Below are 17,216 nucleotides of genomic sequence, written 5' to 3'. Positions count from 1 at the left end.
GCGGGTAGACCACATGGAAGCCAGATAAACCATTTATTCTCTGGAGCCAGAGGTTTCAACCAACTGGCACTAGGGAAACAGGACGCTCCTGAACCAGGCACAGTAAGTCCATGCACCTGCATTCCAGACCTATAATTGGGGGGGCTGTGGAGGGAGACACACGGCACCCAGCCTCCGTGGGACAGCACACGTGGGCAGACCTCCAGCTTCAAAAACGGCACCAGGACAGAGGACGAAGAGCAGGGCTGCGGGAGCTCCTGGAGAGCCCAGCTGCACCACAGCGGCAGGGCGCGCAGGCCCCGGGGGGCCAGGGCTCAGGTTCCGCGCCCCTGACGGCACTAGCAGCTTTGGCAGGAGGCCCAGGGAAGGAGCACGGGGTGGGGGCGGGGGCGGCCACACTGACAGCCCACCAGTAACAGCTTGAATGCTGCAGAGTTAAGGGGACCGCATGTGGCACTGGGGAAAATCAGGCTCTTGTGCTGGCAAGGGCCTGCAGGCAGAGCCAAGGCACAGGTCAAGTGGGAGCGAGGATGAAGGGGCGGCAGCACCCAGCCGGTGTCCGAACGGCAGGCCAGGCAGGCGCAGCTCTAGGAGACCCCCAGGGCAGGCTGTAGCCAGTGAAGGCCTCACCAGGTCAGCCCATTGAGGCGGAGGGTCAGCCAAGGGCCCAGACGGAGGGACCCGGTGGGGCTGGCAGGAAGGGGCACTGCTGGCACCGCTGCCCGCCTGGGCTCAACCCCTGTAGCGCCCCCGGGACTGGAAAGCTCCAGCTGGCCTCTCACGCTTGCGACATTTTCCGGTCCAGCCTTGCCACCACGCCTGAGACAAGGCGATGGCCCCACTGTCCAAGCAAGCCCCTGCAGGTCCCCGAGAGCCCCAGGGCCTGGCCGGCTCGGGCTGAACAGCTGCACTGTTGCTGGAAGCGGCAGAGCACAGGAATGCGCTCTCCACCCTCCCATGTTTAAGGGGCATCAGCCCTAGAGTCCTCAGCGTGAACCTGGAGCTTAGGGGTAGCTGTGCTTCTCAGGAGGACACAGCCGTCGAGCAAGGTGACCGAGACCCGCAGGCCACTGCAGAAAGGCCTGGTCTGGGAGGCCAGGACTGATGGGCTAGTAAAGGTGTGCCTGGTGCTGGGCGGGCTGCACGGCCTCAGGTGGGTGCGCCCCCCTCCGCGCGGGGCTCTGGGGCCAGCTCCCACTCCTGCTGCCCCCGCTGGCACTGCTCCTGCTCCTGGCGGTCCAGCCGCTGCAGCTGGTGCTCCACGTCCTCCGGCACCTGCACCTCCAGCAGGTTTTCCATGCCTTGCTCTGGCTCATCCCCAATAAGCACCTGCAGCAAGGGCGGCAGGTGAGCGGCTGGCTGGCAGGCACACCACGGACATCTCCCCACCCCCACAAACCCTGAACCCACCTGGATCAGTTTCTCACAAGTCACCCGCACGTCAGACTCAGGCTCCCAGCTGTGCAGCTCACGCAGAATCAGGTAGGCTCCCTGGTCCCTCACCTGCTGCCGACCCCGGGCTGTGGCTGTCAGCTGGAAGAGAGCAGAGGCTAGCCACGTGACAAGGGGGTCCTGCGTGTGCTGGGGATGGGGTTACTGCGCAGGACCTCTGCTCACCAGCATGACGGCCTCGATGAGCATCTTGCGGATGTCGGCGTCAGGCTCCCGCTGCTTGTCCGACGGCAGGTACTGCAGGTCCACGGGCAGCCCTAGGGGTGAATGTGGGAGCCTCTGGGTCCCTGTGATAGGCAACCAAGCCAGACCCCACCTTTGTAAGCCCCATCTGCACTCCGCAAATTTCTGCTAAAAGTTCTCAGAAGGGAGCCTCATCGGGACACTTCCTTCCCCTCCCACTACTGGCCTTCCCTCCTGCCAGGTCAACCCTGAGGGTCCACTCAGCCTACTCACGCTCCATCTCCTCCTCAGAGAATTCCTCGGGCCCAGCCAAGGGCAGTAGCAAGAAGGGGAGAATGTCCACCTTGGGCCCCAGCAACCACTCGTGGTGTCCTGAGGAGGGCAGGGATGGGGGCCAGTCCAGAGGTGCCCCAGAGTCCATTCTCTCCCCCATTGCCCACCACCGCAATGCCCCCGCCACCACTCACGGTGCTCGAAGCAGCAGTTTCGCAGCGTCCCCACGACCCCGCCCCTGCGCACCGCAGAGTCTGGGTATTGGGTAAGGGGCAGCAGCCGTTGGATCACGCACCTGAAGGAAAGGACCAGTCAGTGCTGTTCCTGCTCACTGTCACTCCCTCCCCCCGGGCATCCTGGTGTTCACCTGTCGGGGTCCAGCAGGAAGGCCCGCGCCGCGGGACGCTGGCTGAGGTTGGAGAGCACTGGCCCCAAGTAATGGAGGGGCGCGCGGGCGTTGTAGTCGGGCGTGCACAGAGCGCGCACGAGCCGCTCCAGGCCGGACTCCCCCAGCTCCGCGGCCGTCAGCGCCTCCATCAGCGAGACACACGGCGCCGGCTCGCGGCTGAGGTTGGCCAGCACGGCGGCTGCCTCCTCTGCCCAGGGCCACTGCGGGTCCAACGCACGGCCCAGTAGGCAGGCAGGCAGCCCAGGCTCGGCCGCCAGCAGCGGCTCGTGCAAGCCGGGGTCGGCGGTCAGGTTGACGAGGGCGCGGGCTGCGTCGCGGGCAGGGGCTGGGGCCGGGGCCGCCGCCAGGCTGACCAGCGCCCGCAGCAGTGCCTCCTGGCCGGCCAGCAGCGTCCGCCCCGGCCCCGAGCCGGTCAGCGCCAGCACGTGCCGCGCTGCCTCCTCCTGTAAGTCCGCCCGCGCCCCGGGCGCCAGGAAGGGCAGCAGCTTCGCCGCCTCCGCCTCCGGAGTCAGCAACTCTGCCGGGCCGACGCCACCCGCGGTCGAGCCACAGTCCCCCGCGACCTCCCCCATGCCCACCAACACTTCGCAACCCCGCGGGCAGTTCAGGGCCAGTCCGCGCGCTCCGCCCCGGGGAGACACGTGGTACGTGGCCCCGTCCACCAAGAAAGCGGAAGCCACAGCGGCCAATCCGAGTCTGAGGACTCGGCGCAAGGGGCGGGACCATCATGCGGAGGCGGGGCCACGCCGAGGTCCGGGGCATTGTGGGGCTGAGGGCCGGCCGGAAGTGACCCGCCAGTTTGTGGCGAGGGGCGGCGGCGGGGGTCACGTAGGGACAAGCATTGAGCCGCCTGTTTGGCCCCATCCCTTGGTGTGACCCGCCAGCCCCTGGTGGCTGGCTGATGGATCGGCCCTCCTCCATCGTGGATTGAGCAGAGATCGATCTTCTCTGGGAGAGACAGATGATCAATGACACTGATTGACATTCCAATGTCAGACCAGCCTTGCGCTCCCAGCACAACCCCCTTTGCCTCTTGATGTAGTTTCATTTTTATATTATTGTATTTAATTTGCTAAAATTTTGTTTAGGCTTTTTGCCTCTCTGTCCACGGGGGAGACTGGTCTGTTTTCTTGTAATGTCTTTGGGGGTGATGTTGACCTCAGAAGGATTGGGGAGTATTCCCTACTCTTCAGTTTTCTGGAAGAGTTTGTAAAAGTTGTATCGTTTCTTTCCTTAGTGTTTGGTAGAACTCCCTAAAATTCTGGGAATATTTTTCAACTACAAATTAAATTCCTTTAATAGATACATGACTATTCAGGTTGTCATTTTTTCCTTGGCTGACTCTTGGCAGTTTGTGTCTTTCAAAGAATGAGACCTTTTCATCTAAATTGCAGAATTCGTTGGCATGAAGCTCGTGATAATATTCCCTTAGTATCCTTTTAATATATGTAGAGTCTGTAGTGGGGTCACCTATCATTCCTGATATGGGTAATTTCTGTCTTGTTTCTCTTTCTGTGGGTCTTGCCAGAGGTTTGCCAAAGTTACTGATTTCAAAGAACCACCTTTGGGATTCATACATTTTTTCTATTGCTTTCTTTTTTTAATATTGATTCTTCACTTTCACCTTACTATTTCCTGTCTTCTGATTACTTTGCTCTTCTTTTTCTAATTTCTTAGGGTAGAAGTTGAGATCATTAATTTGAGATATTTCTTCCTTTTTTAAAAAAAGATTTTATGTATTTATTTTTAGAGAGAGGGGAAGGGAGGGAGAAAGAGAGGGAGAGAAACATCCATGTGTGGTTGCCTCTCACATGCCCCCAACTGGAGACCTGGCCCACAACCCAGGCCTGTGCCCCGACTGGGGATCCAACCAGCGACCCTTTTGTTTGCAGGCCGGTGCTCAGTGCACTGAGCCACGCCAGCCAGGGTTTATTTCTTCTTTTCTGTTACAGGGTTTTGCCCTTATTTATTCCTTGAATCGTGGGTTATTTATATATTCTACTTTCACATGGTTATGAGCCGCTTGGTAGAGTGGTATCATTTTTATTTCACACCACAGGCTAGGATGACATCTCTAGGGTCAGCGATGCCCAGGAGAACCACTCTCGGGGAACAGCATCCCCGGAAGTCTGTAGGTCATAGGTGCAAGAGCTGGGATGTGCCTGTGGCTAAGACCCATGGGAAGGGCACTTCATAGCCTCAACCCCCACCTAACCTTGTGTGAAAGTCCCATGGACACTGAGGAAGGGAGTAGATGAGTCCAAGCAGGTGTCCAGCTCTCCAAGGAAAGCACATGCTTAGGACATACAGATCCTACCCATAAAAGTTGAATATTTCTTGCCCTGGCCGGTACGGCTCAGTGGATTGAGTGACAGCCTGCAAACCAAAAGGTCGCCAGCTCGATTCCCAATCAGGGCACAGGCCTGGATTGTGGGCCAGGTCCCCAGTTAGGGGGCGCGTGAGAGGCAGCTGATGAGTGTTTCTCTTGCACACGGATGTTTCTCTCCCTCTCTTTCTCCCTCCCTTCCCCTCTCTCTAAAAAATAAAATCTTTTTTGAAAAAGGCTGAATATTTCTTGAGGAAGGGAACTGGAATACCATGGATAACCTAGGTAAGTGATGCCCTCTGGTGGGTACTTCTGACCAAGACAAAAATGCGCACCTTCAGGGCCCCCTGGACCAGAAGTGTTTACAGTAATCACCAGCCAGGGAGGCTTAGCTGTTCCCAAGATAAATTAAAAGATACGAAGACCTCCGGTCAAGATGGCGGCATCGGTAAACATAGCTCCCCTCTTTGCACAACCACATCAAAATTACAACTAAAATATAGAACAACCATCACTCAGAGCCATCAGAACTCGAGTTGAACAGAAGTCTGACAACTACAGAATTAAAGAAACCACATGCACCCAGGCTGGTAGTGGGAGCGCAGACGAAGAATGGGCCGGTCGCTCACCCAGGTGTGGGGGATAAAAATTTGGGAGGGACATCTCAGGAGCGAGGAGTCCCAGCCCCACACCAGGTCCCTCAGCCCAGGATTCCAGTGCCAGGAAGATAAGTCTCCACAACTTACGGCTACAAAAACCAGCAGGGATTGAGTCAGTGGAAGAAACTTCTGGAGCCCCAAGCAGTTCCTCTTAAAGAACCCACACACAGACTCGCCTACTCAGACTCACTCCCTCTGGGCTCCGGCACTGGGGTGGCAGCTTTAAGGACACCAGTGGCACCGGGGAGGAACTGAAGTGTCTGGCATCAGGGCGAGCAAAGGCCACTGGCCCTTCTCTTCTCTTTTCTTTTTTTAAAAGATTTTATTTTCAGAGAGAGGGGAAGGGAGGGAGAAAGAAGGGGAGAGAAACATCGATGTGTGGTTGCCTCTCGTGCGCCCCCTCCTGGGGACCTGGCCCGCAACCCAGGCCTGTGCCCTGACTGGGCATCGAACCGGCGACCCTTTGGTTTGCGGGCTGGCGCTCAGTGCACTGAGCCACACCAGCCGGGGCGTTGTCCCTTTTCTAAACCCTGAGCTGCCTGGCCAGGGCTCTAACCTATTTTCTGTCTCTATAAAGTTGCCTATTCTAGGTACCTCAATGGTTACATTTTCTGTAGCTCTAGTAGTGTGGAAGCCAGGCATGTACCTCTATGTAACCGGTACCATAAACACAACAGAGAACGGTTTAACCACCACAAAGATCTCAGGGCACTTCTGTCCTTAACCTCAGCAACCAACAACCTCCTCTTCATCTAAAAAGGTTATATACATGGCAACATACAGTATCTGGCCTTTCCAGATCGGACTTTTTTCCCACTCAGTGTGATTCTCTGGCAGTTCACTCAGGTCGTAGCGTGTGTTGCTCATTTGTCCACTTTTATTGCTGAAGAGCCTTCCACGGTGTGGCTGCACCCCAGTCTGGTTACCCCCTCACCTGTTTAAGGACGTTTGTGTCATTTCCAGTTTCTGGCTATTACAGATAAAGCTGCTGTAAACATCAGAGTGCAGATTTGTGTGTGGACAGCCGTTCTTGTTTCCCTGGGCGTTTAGTTTTGGAGAAACTGCCAAATGGTTGTCTGGACACTTGGGTTCCCACAGCAGCGCGTGGGGATCTGGCTGCCCTGCGTCTCCCCAGCCTTCGGCGGGGCCATGCGCTCCTAACCCAGCCACCCGTGGGCTGCGGTCCCCGAGTGGCCAGCGATGTGGCACCGATTCTGGTGTGTTCGTTTGCATCTGCATCTCCTCCTCGGGGAAATAGCTGTTCCTGTCTTCTGCCCATTTTTCTAATGGGATTGTTTGTTCCTTATGCCCATGTTAAGAATTGTCTCTACATTGCAGACATGTGTCCTTGGCGGGTGTGCATTTGCGGATATTCACCCGCAGTGTGCAGCGTGTTTTCATCCTGTTAACAAGGCCTTACCCTGAGCAAAAGATCTGAGTGACCAAGTCCAAGTTATCGAATTCTTTTCTATCCAGGGCCTTGGGTGTGATGTCGGAGGACTCATCAACTACTAAGGAACAGAAGATTCTGTTCACTTATAAAATTTTTAGTTTCTACATTACAGGATCCACTTTGAGTTTTGTCTTTGATTTTATGGCGTCTTTTGCCATACTTTTCCCCCCTTCTTTTCTACTCAGAAGATATGGCTGTCTTTTCCTCCTAAGTGTTTCTGAATTACCTTCTGAGGTATTTATAGTTGCATTGCTTACATTCTAATATTCAAATCACCTGGAAATTTCTCCTGCGAATGACAGGAGGGAGGGTCCGGCTTCATGTCCTGTCCACACACCCTGTTCCTAAGCGGCTGAGGTACGCGAGACCATTTAACCCGCCCAGCAGCCCTGCGAGACGCCTTAGCGCTGCCACCCCCTCTCGCAGATGGGGCACCTGAGGCTGACAGGACTGCGGTAACTGGCTTAAGGTCACACAGTCCCGAAGTGGCGCAAATATACACATATTTGCTGTGTTGACTTCTTCTGTACTGAAAGACCCACACTCTTGATTTTTGCACATTTTTCTACTGGGTTGTGTGATTTTTCTCACTGTTATTAATTTGTAGATGTTCTTTCCGTATTTTGGAGATGAGCCATTTTTAGTTTTTCACTCTCCTAATGGTATATTTAGGCTAACGGTTTTCTTAATGTAAACATAATTAGCCCTGGCTGGTGTGGCTCCGTGGAGTGAGTGCTGGTTTGTGAACCAAAGTTTCACCGGTTCGATGCCCAGTCAGGGCACGTGCCTGGGTTGTGGGCCAGGTCCCCGGCAGGGGAGGCACACGAGGCAACTGCACATGGATGTTTCTCTCCCTCTTTCTCCCTCCCTTCCTCTCTCTAAAAATAAAAACATAGTTATATATTAGTATGTATTAAAACTGTATTTTCCTTTATGATTAGTGGGTTTTTTGACCTGTTAACTACACTTGCCCAACTTTCTCATGTTTTTAACTTTAAAGCATTTACTCCTTTGTGATTTAAACCACGAAACCCCGCGGAAGCGGACCTGCTGGGGCTCGAAAGAGCCGCCCACCCAGCAGCCCCGCGTGAAGGCCGCTGGCCGGGCCGGGGGGCGGGGTGTGGGGGAGGTGTGGGAGGCCGACTGTAACCATAAAGCCATTGAGAGGAAACCTGCCGAGGCTGAAAACACTCACAGGAAAGAACGCGCCGCCCAGGCAGCGCAGCAGAAGGTGTGAGAACCCGAGCACGTCCTGTGCCCAAGCAGCCCAAGCAGCCAGCACGCGGGGGCCCCCGAGGCCCGGGCCGTCAGGAGACGCTCTAGACCCTGCGCCTCGCAGACCGAGTGCGACCCTCTGGGTGCTTGGGTTGCGGGGTCCCGAGGACACTGCCCCCGCATGGCTCCTTGGTGAAGTGGGTGTGGCCCCGTCACGGGTTCTTCCTTCCGGGCGGAAGGTAACAAAGTGCCAGGTCTCACCTGCATCAGAAGGCGCCCCCCCGCCCCCGCCTGGGCCAGCCAGACTCTCTCCTGTCCCCCGAACATCTGGCCACTTGCTGGCTTATCAGTCCCCCTCCCACCTTGCCCCCAGTAACCGACTGGTAAGCGCCGGCTGAGTGCCTGAGCAGGGACGAGCCCACACTATGGGACCCCGCCTGGGTGAGCAGGCCCGGCCCACCCGTGCGGCTGCCCCACCGTGGGCTGACCACACCCTGGGCCCAGTCCCACCCACTCCACCAGCCAGGCCTCCCTGCCCACCCAGTGGCCCCCCAAGACGGACGTGGCATCCAGTTTGCTGGCTGGACTTTATTCCAGCCCCATGCCATGGCCGGGGCGAACAGCCCAGTGAAGAGCCGAGCCCCGAGCCCACGCTGGAGGGAAGAGGAGGCTGGCTGGGAACGGGGTGAGGCCTAGGACGCTGCCAGGTCAGCCGTAGCTGGCTGGGTCCGCGTCGTCTGGCAGAAAGTAGCGCTGCAGGGAAGGCTGCAGGAGCAGGGGCGGCCGCGGGCGGGCAGGCCGGGGCCAGCCCGAGGGGAAGGGCCGCAGTTCCACCCGAGGCAGCGGCAGCTTCAGCGTCCGGATGGAGACTTCGAGGGTGCGGCCCTCCCGGTGCCGGGGCAGCATTTGGCCTGAGGCCAGTGGGGCAGTGAGGCCTCGGGTGGGGTCAGGGCCCTGGGAGACCCAGGTTGTGGAAGGCGTGGGGGTGAAGCTCGGGGTCCAATCTCTACCCGTTCCCACTCACCCCTCTCTCTCTTTGGAGACTTCCAGATCTTGGTCTCCTGCAGCCGTAGCATGGGGTCGGGCCTGGAGGGGTAAGGAGGCAGGTTGACTGAGCCCCGCCCTCAGCCGCCCCCTGCGGGTCCTGCCCTAGCTCACGCCTGGCACCCTCAGCCGCTCACAGGCGGTGGCGGGGACACGGCACCACGGCGTTGGGCCCCGGTGTTCCAGGGCTCAAGCACGGGCTCTCAGGCTCCTCCTGGTGCAGGAAGCTCGGCTGCCGTGCCCGCTGGAGCTCGCAGAAGAAGTTGAGCGCGTCGATCGGCTCCAGGTCCAGCATCTTTGACTGTGACCAGTCCGTCTGCTCCAATGGCAGTGGGTGGTTGGGCAGTGCATCTGGCGCCAAGGAAGGCAGCTGGACCTCAGGCAGGGAGGAGAAGGGCAGCAGCGTCTCGGAGAGCGTGCGGGAGGTGCGCCAGGCGTGCACTGGCGAGAGCGGCCACTGGGACTCCTGGGTGGCCGAGCCCGGCTCCCCGGGCGAGACCACCAGAGAGGGCATCCAGGAGTGGACCGAGGGCGTCACAGGGATGTGAATGGGTGCCCCGGAGACCATGGGAATCGGCAACAGGGCCTCTTTGGGGGAGGGCGAAAGCACTGACGTCTCCGAGACATTGGACAGCATCCCCGACAACTTGGCTACTGATGCCTGTGAGGTTTCGGTCTGCGGGAAAGGCAGCCAGTGAAGGACACGCCAGGTCCCAGGGAGTGGTGCTGTGCCTGGGTCCCAGCTGGACCCCAACGCAGACTCCCTCCCAGGAAGCAGCAGGAAGGTCCCAAGAGACACGGGGACCGGCTGACAGGGGACACGCAGAACTAGAGCAAGGCAAGGGGCCTAGCAGCTCAACCGGGCTCTCCCCCCTGGACTTGCGGACAGCCCCAAGAGAAGGCCAGAGGCTCCCCTGGCAGGTGGTCCACCCCTCCCCTACCCAGCCAGACCTTCAGGCAGTGGATCATTTCCTCCAGCTTCTCGCAACAGCGGCTGCGCAGCACGGCCTTGGAGTCCAGGTCGGGGCCCTGGACCCAGGTCACCATCTCACTGAAGAGGAAGCCGTCCGGGTCCTGCAGGCCTAGCCCGTCCAGAAGCTTCTTGAGCTCAGGCCTGCGACAGGCGAGGGTGGCTTACCCTGAGGCCTTCCAGCTGGCGGGCAAGCTATGCGGAGAGAGAGCGGGCCTCACCGGCAGGAGGCTGGAGAGTAGAGGGAGTAGGACAAGAGCTCCAGCACCACCTCCTGGGACTCCAAGGAGCAGGCCAACACCAGCTCCAGCGCCAGGATCACGAACTGCTTCTGCGACTTGACCTGAGCACAGGCGGGCAGAGCCTGATTGGTGAGGAGGCCGGGGCGGGGCGGGCCTGGGGGGGCGGGGCTGGGGGGCTGGAGCGGACCTGGAGGCTGGGGGGCTGGTCCAGGTTGAGCAGGTGCAGAAGGAGGTCATGCAACCTGATACAGAGGTGTCTGCTCACATCCGGAAGCAGCCTCAGCAACGCCTGCAGGATGTGCACGCGGTCCTCCCAGGAGGCCTCCTCCAGCAGGTCCATGAGCAGAGAGACCAGGCCATCCACTGTGCCCACCTCGGGGTACGCCTGTTGGGACGGCCAGCTGGGGCCCTGCCTGCGCACCGCCCCCGCCTACCAGCCTGCTTCCCGGGCATGTCCCGAACCTCCAGGGTGAAGATGGGGAACAGCTTTTTGAACCAGTTCTGGATGACAAAGAAACGCAGGAACCCGGGCAGATGCGCGTAGCGCTCTTCCAAGAGCGAGTGCTCACGGTGGTACCAGCGGGGGTGTAAGTCGGTCTCCTTCCTGGTCCTGGCAGCGCTGTCTCCGGAGTGCCTCCTGGCCAAGGACTCCCAACTCTGCGGGCAGGAAGTCGGCAGCTGCAGGGTCCGAGTCTCCATCTGCTGCTCGCACCAAAGCCCTGCCCTGGGCGCCCACCTGCGCTGATGGCTCCTCGGACCCCCGCAGCTCCTGGGAGAGCTCCGTGTCGGAGCTCAGGTAGTCCGAGGCCCAGTCCAGATCCAGCTGCTCCTCCTCTTCCTCCTCCTCCTCCTCCTCCTCTTCCTCATCCAACAAATGGGCCGGCTTCTGCCGCCAGTTGGTGTGGTACCGCCTGCCCCGCGACAGCCACAAATCATCCTGCTGGCTCCCTGCTGACTGTGGAGGGGACAAGCAAGTGGCCCGCAGCTGGCATGGCAGGCCTCAGCCCCTCCCCCGGCAGTGCCCTTCCCAGCCCCGAGGTCAAGCCCCCAGCCCCGCCCCTTGCCTTGAATGAGCCCCGGCTGAGGAGCCGGGCCTGGGCTCCTGGGCCGCTGACCTCCCTGGGCAGCCACATCTGCTGCAGCACCACGGAGTTCGGGACCCAGCCAGGGAAGTGGATGGGCCTCGGCAGGTCCTGGAGGTAGAGCACAGCACGGCGGGCTGAGAACCTGAATTCTGCCCCGTCCGAGGGACCGCCCTGGCAGGGCACCCTGGCCACCAGCCCCGCTCCCTGCCAGGTCTCCAAGAGCTGGACTGGTCCCCCGCCCGTGCCACCCACAACCCTCAGACAGGCAGAGAGCGCCTTCGGGAACCAGGGAGGCGGGCTGTCAGGGAGCCGCCAACCGTGGTACCCAAGGAAGGAAGTCTGGGCCACCCTGCCACCCCACATGCTCTCCACAGGGCTGGACCTCCAGCCCTGGACCAGGCACGTCCATAAGAAGCAGGGGGTGGGGAGACAGGAGCCTGGAGCGGGGCTGTTCGGGACTTGGGCACGCGGTGCCGCAGCTGGAGGGGTCAGGGGCCGCCTGGCCAGCAACAGCGCCGGATGTCCGCTGGGGCGGAGGTCTGTCTTGGCATCTGGGGTGGGAAGGCGGTGGGTTGCAAGGGGCCAGCTCCCATCGACTTTGGTCCCCGGAGGGGAGGGGGTTGTGTCTCCCAGACACTCACTGGGGAGGGGCATGCAGGCAGCCCCGCTGGCACGAGGCCCTGGCTTGCCCCGCGTCTGCTCCGGGAGCCCCAGGCCTCTGGCAGCCACTCCGAGTGCAAGCATCAGGGCCACAGAGCGGCAGCTTCAAAACTGGGCAGGCGGGGGGGTGGGGGGCGCTGCAGGTGGGCACGGCCCTAGGTCAGATTTGGACACAAGGGTTTGCAGCGAAGGGAAGATGGGGGACACGTGAAGGGCGACCCCTGGACGGAGTGGCCTCGAGAGGGAGACAGTGTGTGTGTGTGTCCCACCTTGTAGGGCTGAACGGTGGCAGGAAAGAAGCCGCTGAGGTTAGAGAGAAGCTCCTTGGGCCGCCTTTCCAGCAGCAGGGGCACCTGGGGGCGGGACAGAAGCTCAGAGCCCGGCAGGGAGCGGCCCCCGCAGCTCAGCCTGGGCGGCAGGGTCCCGCCTGCCGGGCCCCTCACCCTGTGCCGCAGGTGGGAAGGCGGTGGGTCTGCAGCCGCAGGCCTCTCCTGGTGGGGCTGCTGCCACCGCAGCTGCGGGTCCACACCGAGGCCCGGGGAGGGGCGGGCCAGCAGCTGGCGTGAGAGAGGGGGCGTCGCAGGGTGGCACCCGGTCCTGAGGGCAGGGCAGAGGGGCAGCAGGGCCGGCAGGCCTCACCTGTGACGCCCTGCTGGGTCCTTCCTGGCGGGTGGGTGGGGTGGGAAAGGTGACTCGGCGAGGGCGCGCAAAGGACCGGCCCCGTGCCCGCCGCTCCTGCAGGGGCAGGGCTGTTGGCGGAGTGGGGGTTTCAGTGCAGAACCCAGCCTTCCCCGAGACCGGGGGCGGCTTGGGGCAGGGCGCACACACCCCCGGCTTCTCTCTCTGCTCGGAGGGTCACGGCGCTCAGCGGCTGCCACTCGGGTCCGGAATGCATGCCCTGGACAGGGCGGCGGGAGAGACGTGGTCAGGGCTGATCGGTGGTGTCGGAGCCCGGGATGAGGGGTTGGGTCAAAGCTGGTGCTGGGGGAGGCACCCCACCCACCAGCAGGGCTGGGCCGTAGATCAGACGCAGATAGTTGTCAAAGGCCTCCTGCTGCTGCTGCCAGGAGGGCGGGCGCCGAGCTGCTGGGACCACCTGCCCCAGTCTCAGCTGCTGAAGGTCTTGGTCCCGGGCAACCAAGGCTTCCAGGTCCTGGAGTGGAGGTCAGAGGTCAGCCCATTCCTCCTGGAGCCCTGCCATGTGCTGCCTAGGTAACCACAGTGATCCCAGGCCTGCCACAGAGCGCGACGGGCTGGGGCCGGGGCCCGGGCAGTGGGCAGCGCAGGGCACCGGGGCGGCGAGGGGTCAGGGCCGGCCCTACCTCCTCCAGCACTGGCTGCTGAGGTGCTGCCGTCTGGCAACGGGTGAAGGACGAGGCTGTGCTGTGGGCAGGGACGAGCACAGGTGGGACGTGAGCACCGGGATTGGGCTGAGGCCGGGATAAGGGTCTGGGAGGGGGGCCAAGCCCCTGTCGGGGCACCAGGACAGCCAGGAGTGGGAGTGCCAGGGCTGGGACAGGCTGGAGGTGGCCCCGGGTGCCTGGGAGCCCTGGGACCTCATGCTGGGCGCATGAAGCCAGCCTCTGAGCTGGGGAGCTGGGTGGGGCCTCCGAGACAAGGCAGTGGGCCTGCCAGAGGACCTGAGACTGGCCACCCCATGCAGGCTGGCGAGCCTCTGCAGCTGGGCTGCGGTCAGTGACTCCCGGCTGGTCAGCGGCAACGGAGGGTCATCCACCACATCGGGAACCTTCTGGCACAGCTCCTGAGCAAGGAAAGCAGCCTGGAGCCCTAGCCTGGGAGGCTTGTCTGCTGCGGCAGCCCCGCCCCACACGCTGTTCCTCCTGCACACCTTAAGTAGGTAGGATGTGGGCAGGTAGAGCCTGTGGGATACCAGGCAAAGGCGGGAGCCCAGGGCCAGCACCAGGTCCCCGCTGTTGCTGCAGAAGGTCAGGGCCTGAGGGGCTCCATTCAGCTGCAGGAGCCTGGAGGGGTGCCCAGGGCAAGAGTCGAGCCGTGCTCCGCAGGGCAGGAGATAGAGGCAGCAGGATGGGCGAGGCCCTCTGCTGCTCAGCTGCGGGGCTCTGCTGGGGCCCGAGGCGGGGAGCCCAGCGGCAGACCCCGGGCCCCTGGCCTGGTCCCCGCCCCCTCTCCCTCGGGGCCCCAGCCCACCGCAGCAGGCGGTTGTCTGCAGTCCAGATTTGGATGGTGCGGTCCAGGCTGGAGGAGGCATACAGCTTGAGCGTGGGGCAGCAGCACAAGCCTAGGGCCGGGGCGCGGGGTCAGGAACCAGAGCCAGGCGGTGGCCTGGGCCTCACCTTTGCCCTGCCCCCTCACCAGTGATGTGGTCCACGGGGTCGTCCTGGGGCCGGTGGTCATAGCGCTCGCTGTTTTCCAGGTCAAACTGCACCAGACCGTAAGTGGCACTGTCTGGGTCCTCAAAGGCCACGGTGACACGCTTCCCCAGCGCACAGAGCGCCCGGGCAGGGTGGCAGCAGGAGAAGGTGTGCAGCAGGCTCAGGCTCTCCTCGGCGTAGGGGAAGACACGCCACACCTTCACGGTCAGGTCTCCGCCTGCCGGGTGGGAGCCAGGGCTGGCCTTCGGCGCGGCAGGGAAGGGGTCCCCCCGCAGGCTGTCGGGGAGGGTGGGAGGTACCGACCCGAGGACACAATGCTGTTCCAGGTAGATGCAATGGCGATGACTGGCTCGTGGCCGTGCGCCTGCGTGTGGAAGACAGGCCTCCATGTGCACCACTCCAGCACTGACAGGCTGCCGTCTGTGTGTCCCACCACCGGCAGGTACCTACGGGTGACAGCAGCCTGTTGGCGTGGTCTGTGTAGGCCCCCGCTCAGCCCTCACTGGCTCTGACACCTACCGGTTCTTGTCCTTCCAGGCCTGGGTGTCGCTGCGGCGCAGTTCGCCCCCGTGCTTGCGCACGATCTCCCAGCTGGCAAACGCACTGCCGGGGTCTGTGAGGTGGCTGTAGAGGTGCAGGCAGCAGGGCCTGGGCGCTGGGGGCGGTGGCGGGCACGCGCGGTACAACTCGCACATGGGGTGGCGCGCCGCGGTGGCGCACACCAGGTCCCCGGCGCGGTTTAGCAGCCACAGCGTTTCGCGCGGCAAGCAGTAAGCTACGGCGGCCGCGCAGTCCTCGGGCTCGAGCAGCAGCGCGCTCACGGTAAGCCCCGTAGCAACGGACACCAGGTAGACGGAACCGTCAGTGCATGCGCACACGAGGCGCGCGGGCAGAGGCGGGTGCGGGGGCAAGGGCAGCGCCGGCGCCACCTGCAGGTGGAGCACTGGCGCGGACAGCTGGGCCAAGGGCGAGTAGAGCTCGCGCAGGCGCCACAGCTCCACGCTGCCCGCACGCAAGGAGAGCACCGGCCAGCTGGGGCCCGCGGGCGCCAGGAGGCGGTCCACGCCCTCTGACCTCATATCCTGACCCCAGTAGCGCAGCGTCACTTCGCCCACCTGTGCCACCGCCTGCAGGTCCCACGTGCGAAGCGTCCCGTCCTGTGAGGCCGACAGCACGAGGGATGTGTTTGGGAGCACAGCCAGAGCGGTCACCGGGCCTGCGGGAGGGGTGCAGGTCACTGGGGTACACGGGGGACGAAGGGGAGGGAAGCCCTTGGCGCGGGTTCCGACCAGCACAGAGAAGCGTGGCCAGAGCGGGCGGGAATTCTGCGCAGCCCAGAGCTCTTTGGGGCGGAGAGAGAAGGGGCCTCCAAAGCCGCCGGGGTGGGGTGCACCTGTGTGGGCCACAAACACCATCCGGATCTGCCAGTCGGCCTCCCACACCTTCACGGTGCTGTCCTGGGAAGCTGTCACCACGGCCTCTACCTCTCCGCAGTACGCTACGTCCGAGATGGTGCTGGGGGAAGGCCAAGCTGACTCAGTGTCATGCCAGTGAGCAAGCCCGCACCGCGGCCGCCATGGCCTTCCCACGCAGACTCGTCCCTGGGCCCCCTTACGTTTTGTGCAGATCCCGGCTCACACCTACGATAGCCCAGGTGTGCAGATCAAAGGTGAGTACGGCCGAGCCGTAGGCTGCGAAGCAGCGTGGAGGCTGGTGGGGAGGCAGGGGCCCCAGAGCCAGGCGAGAGAGCACGTGGGTGGAGCTTGGCGCGTGGGTGGAGCTTGGCGCGGGCTGTAGAGGTGACCCACTGGGAGCCAGACGGCGACCACCTAAACGGAACTTCCAGAGCGCCAGGCTGCCGCCCGCCTCCGCTACTAGCAGCAGCCCCAACTCGGGCACTGGCAGGCAGCAGACGGGCTCGCGGTGGGGCGCCCGATGCGCCCCTGGCTCGCTCAGCCACAGCACGCTGAGGTCTGGCCTCAGTATGGCCAGCCCTGCGGGGCCCCAGCCCACAAAGCGGCCCACAGAGCCCAGCGGGCCCGGCACTGCCACCAGCCCCCTGAGGGCAACGGGGACCAGCAGCTTCTCCTGAGCCCAGCCGTCCTCTCTGTGCAGGTGCAGGCGGCCTGCGCCGTCCAGCACCACGAATCGTCTACCCACCGGGTCCTGCGCCACCGAGCACAGCCCGGCTGCCACCTCCAGGCGGCGCAGTGGCTCCAGTCCGTGCGTCAAGCGAGCCACACGCAACTCGGATCTCTTTTCCTGCGGGCCGGGTGGGCAGGCCCGCGGTCACCTTGGGGGAACCGAGAAGAGGCCGTGCACCCGCCTGGGGGAGCCAAGAGGATCGGCTGGGATCCTGACAGGGACCCCTAGGGGAAGGGCTGGGCAGGAAAGAGGCCTCCAGGCAGGTGCCATGGGCCAGTCGCACCTTTTCCACAAAGCTGTGGAGGCTTGCGCGCAGGAGCAGCCACAGCTGGCGAGCACGGGTGGTTGGGGTCATATTGAGACACCGGGTAAAAAGCTGCGAGACCCGCTCCGAGGTTGATGGCTCTGCGGGCCGGTGCGGGGAGCGCTGTCACCGTGTGGCCTTGGGACCCCGCCCCTGGAGCTTGTGCGCAGCCAGGGGCCTTCTGGAGGGTCCGGCGGGTTCGGGGACTGCCTGCGGGGTGCTGCACTCCTGGCGGGAAGCGCCCGCGCCTGAGTGAGGGCTGCTTTTAGGCGGGTCATCCTGAGGGTGAGGCCGGGCCACCTCACCGTTCTTTCCCTTGAGCAGCCCAGGGTCTGGGATGTCATGGCTGTCAGCGTCATACAGGTCTGGGTCCAGAGTGGGGTTGTCGCCTTTCAGTGAAAAGGGGTCGCTTGTATCCAGCACATCCATCTCCATTTTGCAG

At 62.4% G+C, this 17,216-nt stretch overlaps 2 protein-coding genes across 2 annotated transcripts; both read right to left on the bottom strand.

The window, feature by feature from the left end:
* Positions 1-25: 25 nt before the first annotated feature.
* HGH1 (HGH1 homolog) lies at positions 26-3,079 on the bottom strand. The gene is given in 7 exon segments (XM_054590651.1): positions 26-1,329; positions 1,411-1,533; positions 1,618-1,709; positions 1,909-2,007; positions 2,103-2,203; positions 2,276-2,910; positions 2,912-3,079. Coding segments are annotated over 7 exon segments (1,398 nt in total). The 3' UTR covers positions 26-1,149.
* Positions 3,080-8,678: 5,599 nt separating this feature from the next.
* WDR97 (WD repeat domain 97) lies at positions 8,679-17,209 on the bottom strand. The gene is made up of 25 exons (XM_054590698.1): positions 17,080-17,209; positions 16,754-16,875; positions 15,941-16,587; positions 15,719-15,840; positions 14,845-15,541; positions 14,629-14,771; positions 14,306-14,542; positions 14,141-14,231; positions 13,821-13,953; positions 13,612-13,733; positions 13,294-13,354; positions 12,975-13,124; positions 12,770-12,869; positions 12,611-12,720; positions 12,415-12,528; positions 12,241-12,324; positions 11,291-11,419; positions 10,963-11,181; positions 10,689-10,883; positions 10,414-10,611; positions 10,206-10,327; positions 9,966-10,128; positions 9,152-9,690; positions 8,995-9,056; positions 8,679-8,881 (listed from the first exon to the last, which is right to left on the bottom strand). The coding sequence occupies exons 1-25, from the start codon at positions 17,207-17,209 to the stop codon at positions 8,679-8,681; spliced, it is 4,893 nt and encodes a 1,630-aa protein (XP_054446673.1).
* Between the last annotated feature and the right edge of the window lie 7 nt (positions 17,210-17,216).

Source organism: Pteronotus mesoamericanus, unplaced genomic scaffold (genome assembly GCF_021234165.1).
Source record: "Pteronotus mesoamericanus isolate MK-2021 breed Mesoamerican mustached bat unplaced genomic scaffold, CSHL_Meso_final scaffold_174, whole genome shotgun sequence".
Taxonomy (NCBI): Eukaryota; Metazoa; Chordata; class Mammalia; order Chiroptera; family Mormoopidae; genus Pteronotus; species Pteronotus mesoamericanus.
This window is presented reverse-complemented; position numbering and strand designations above follow the sequence as displayed.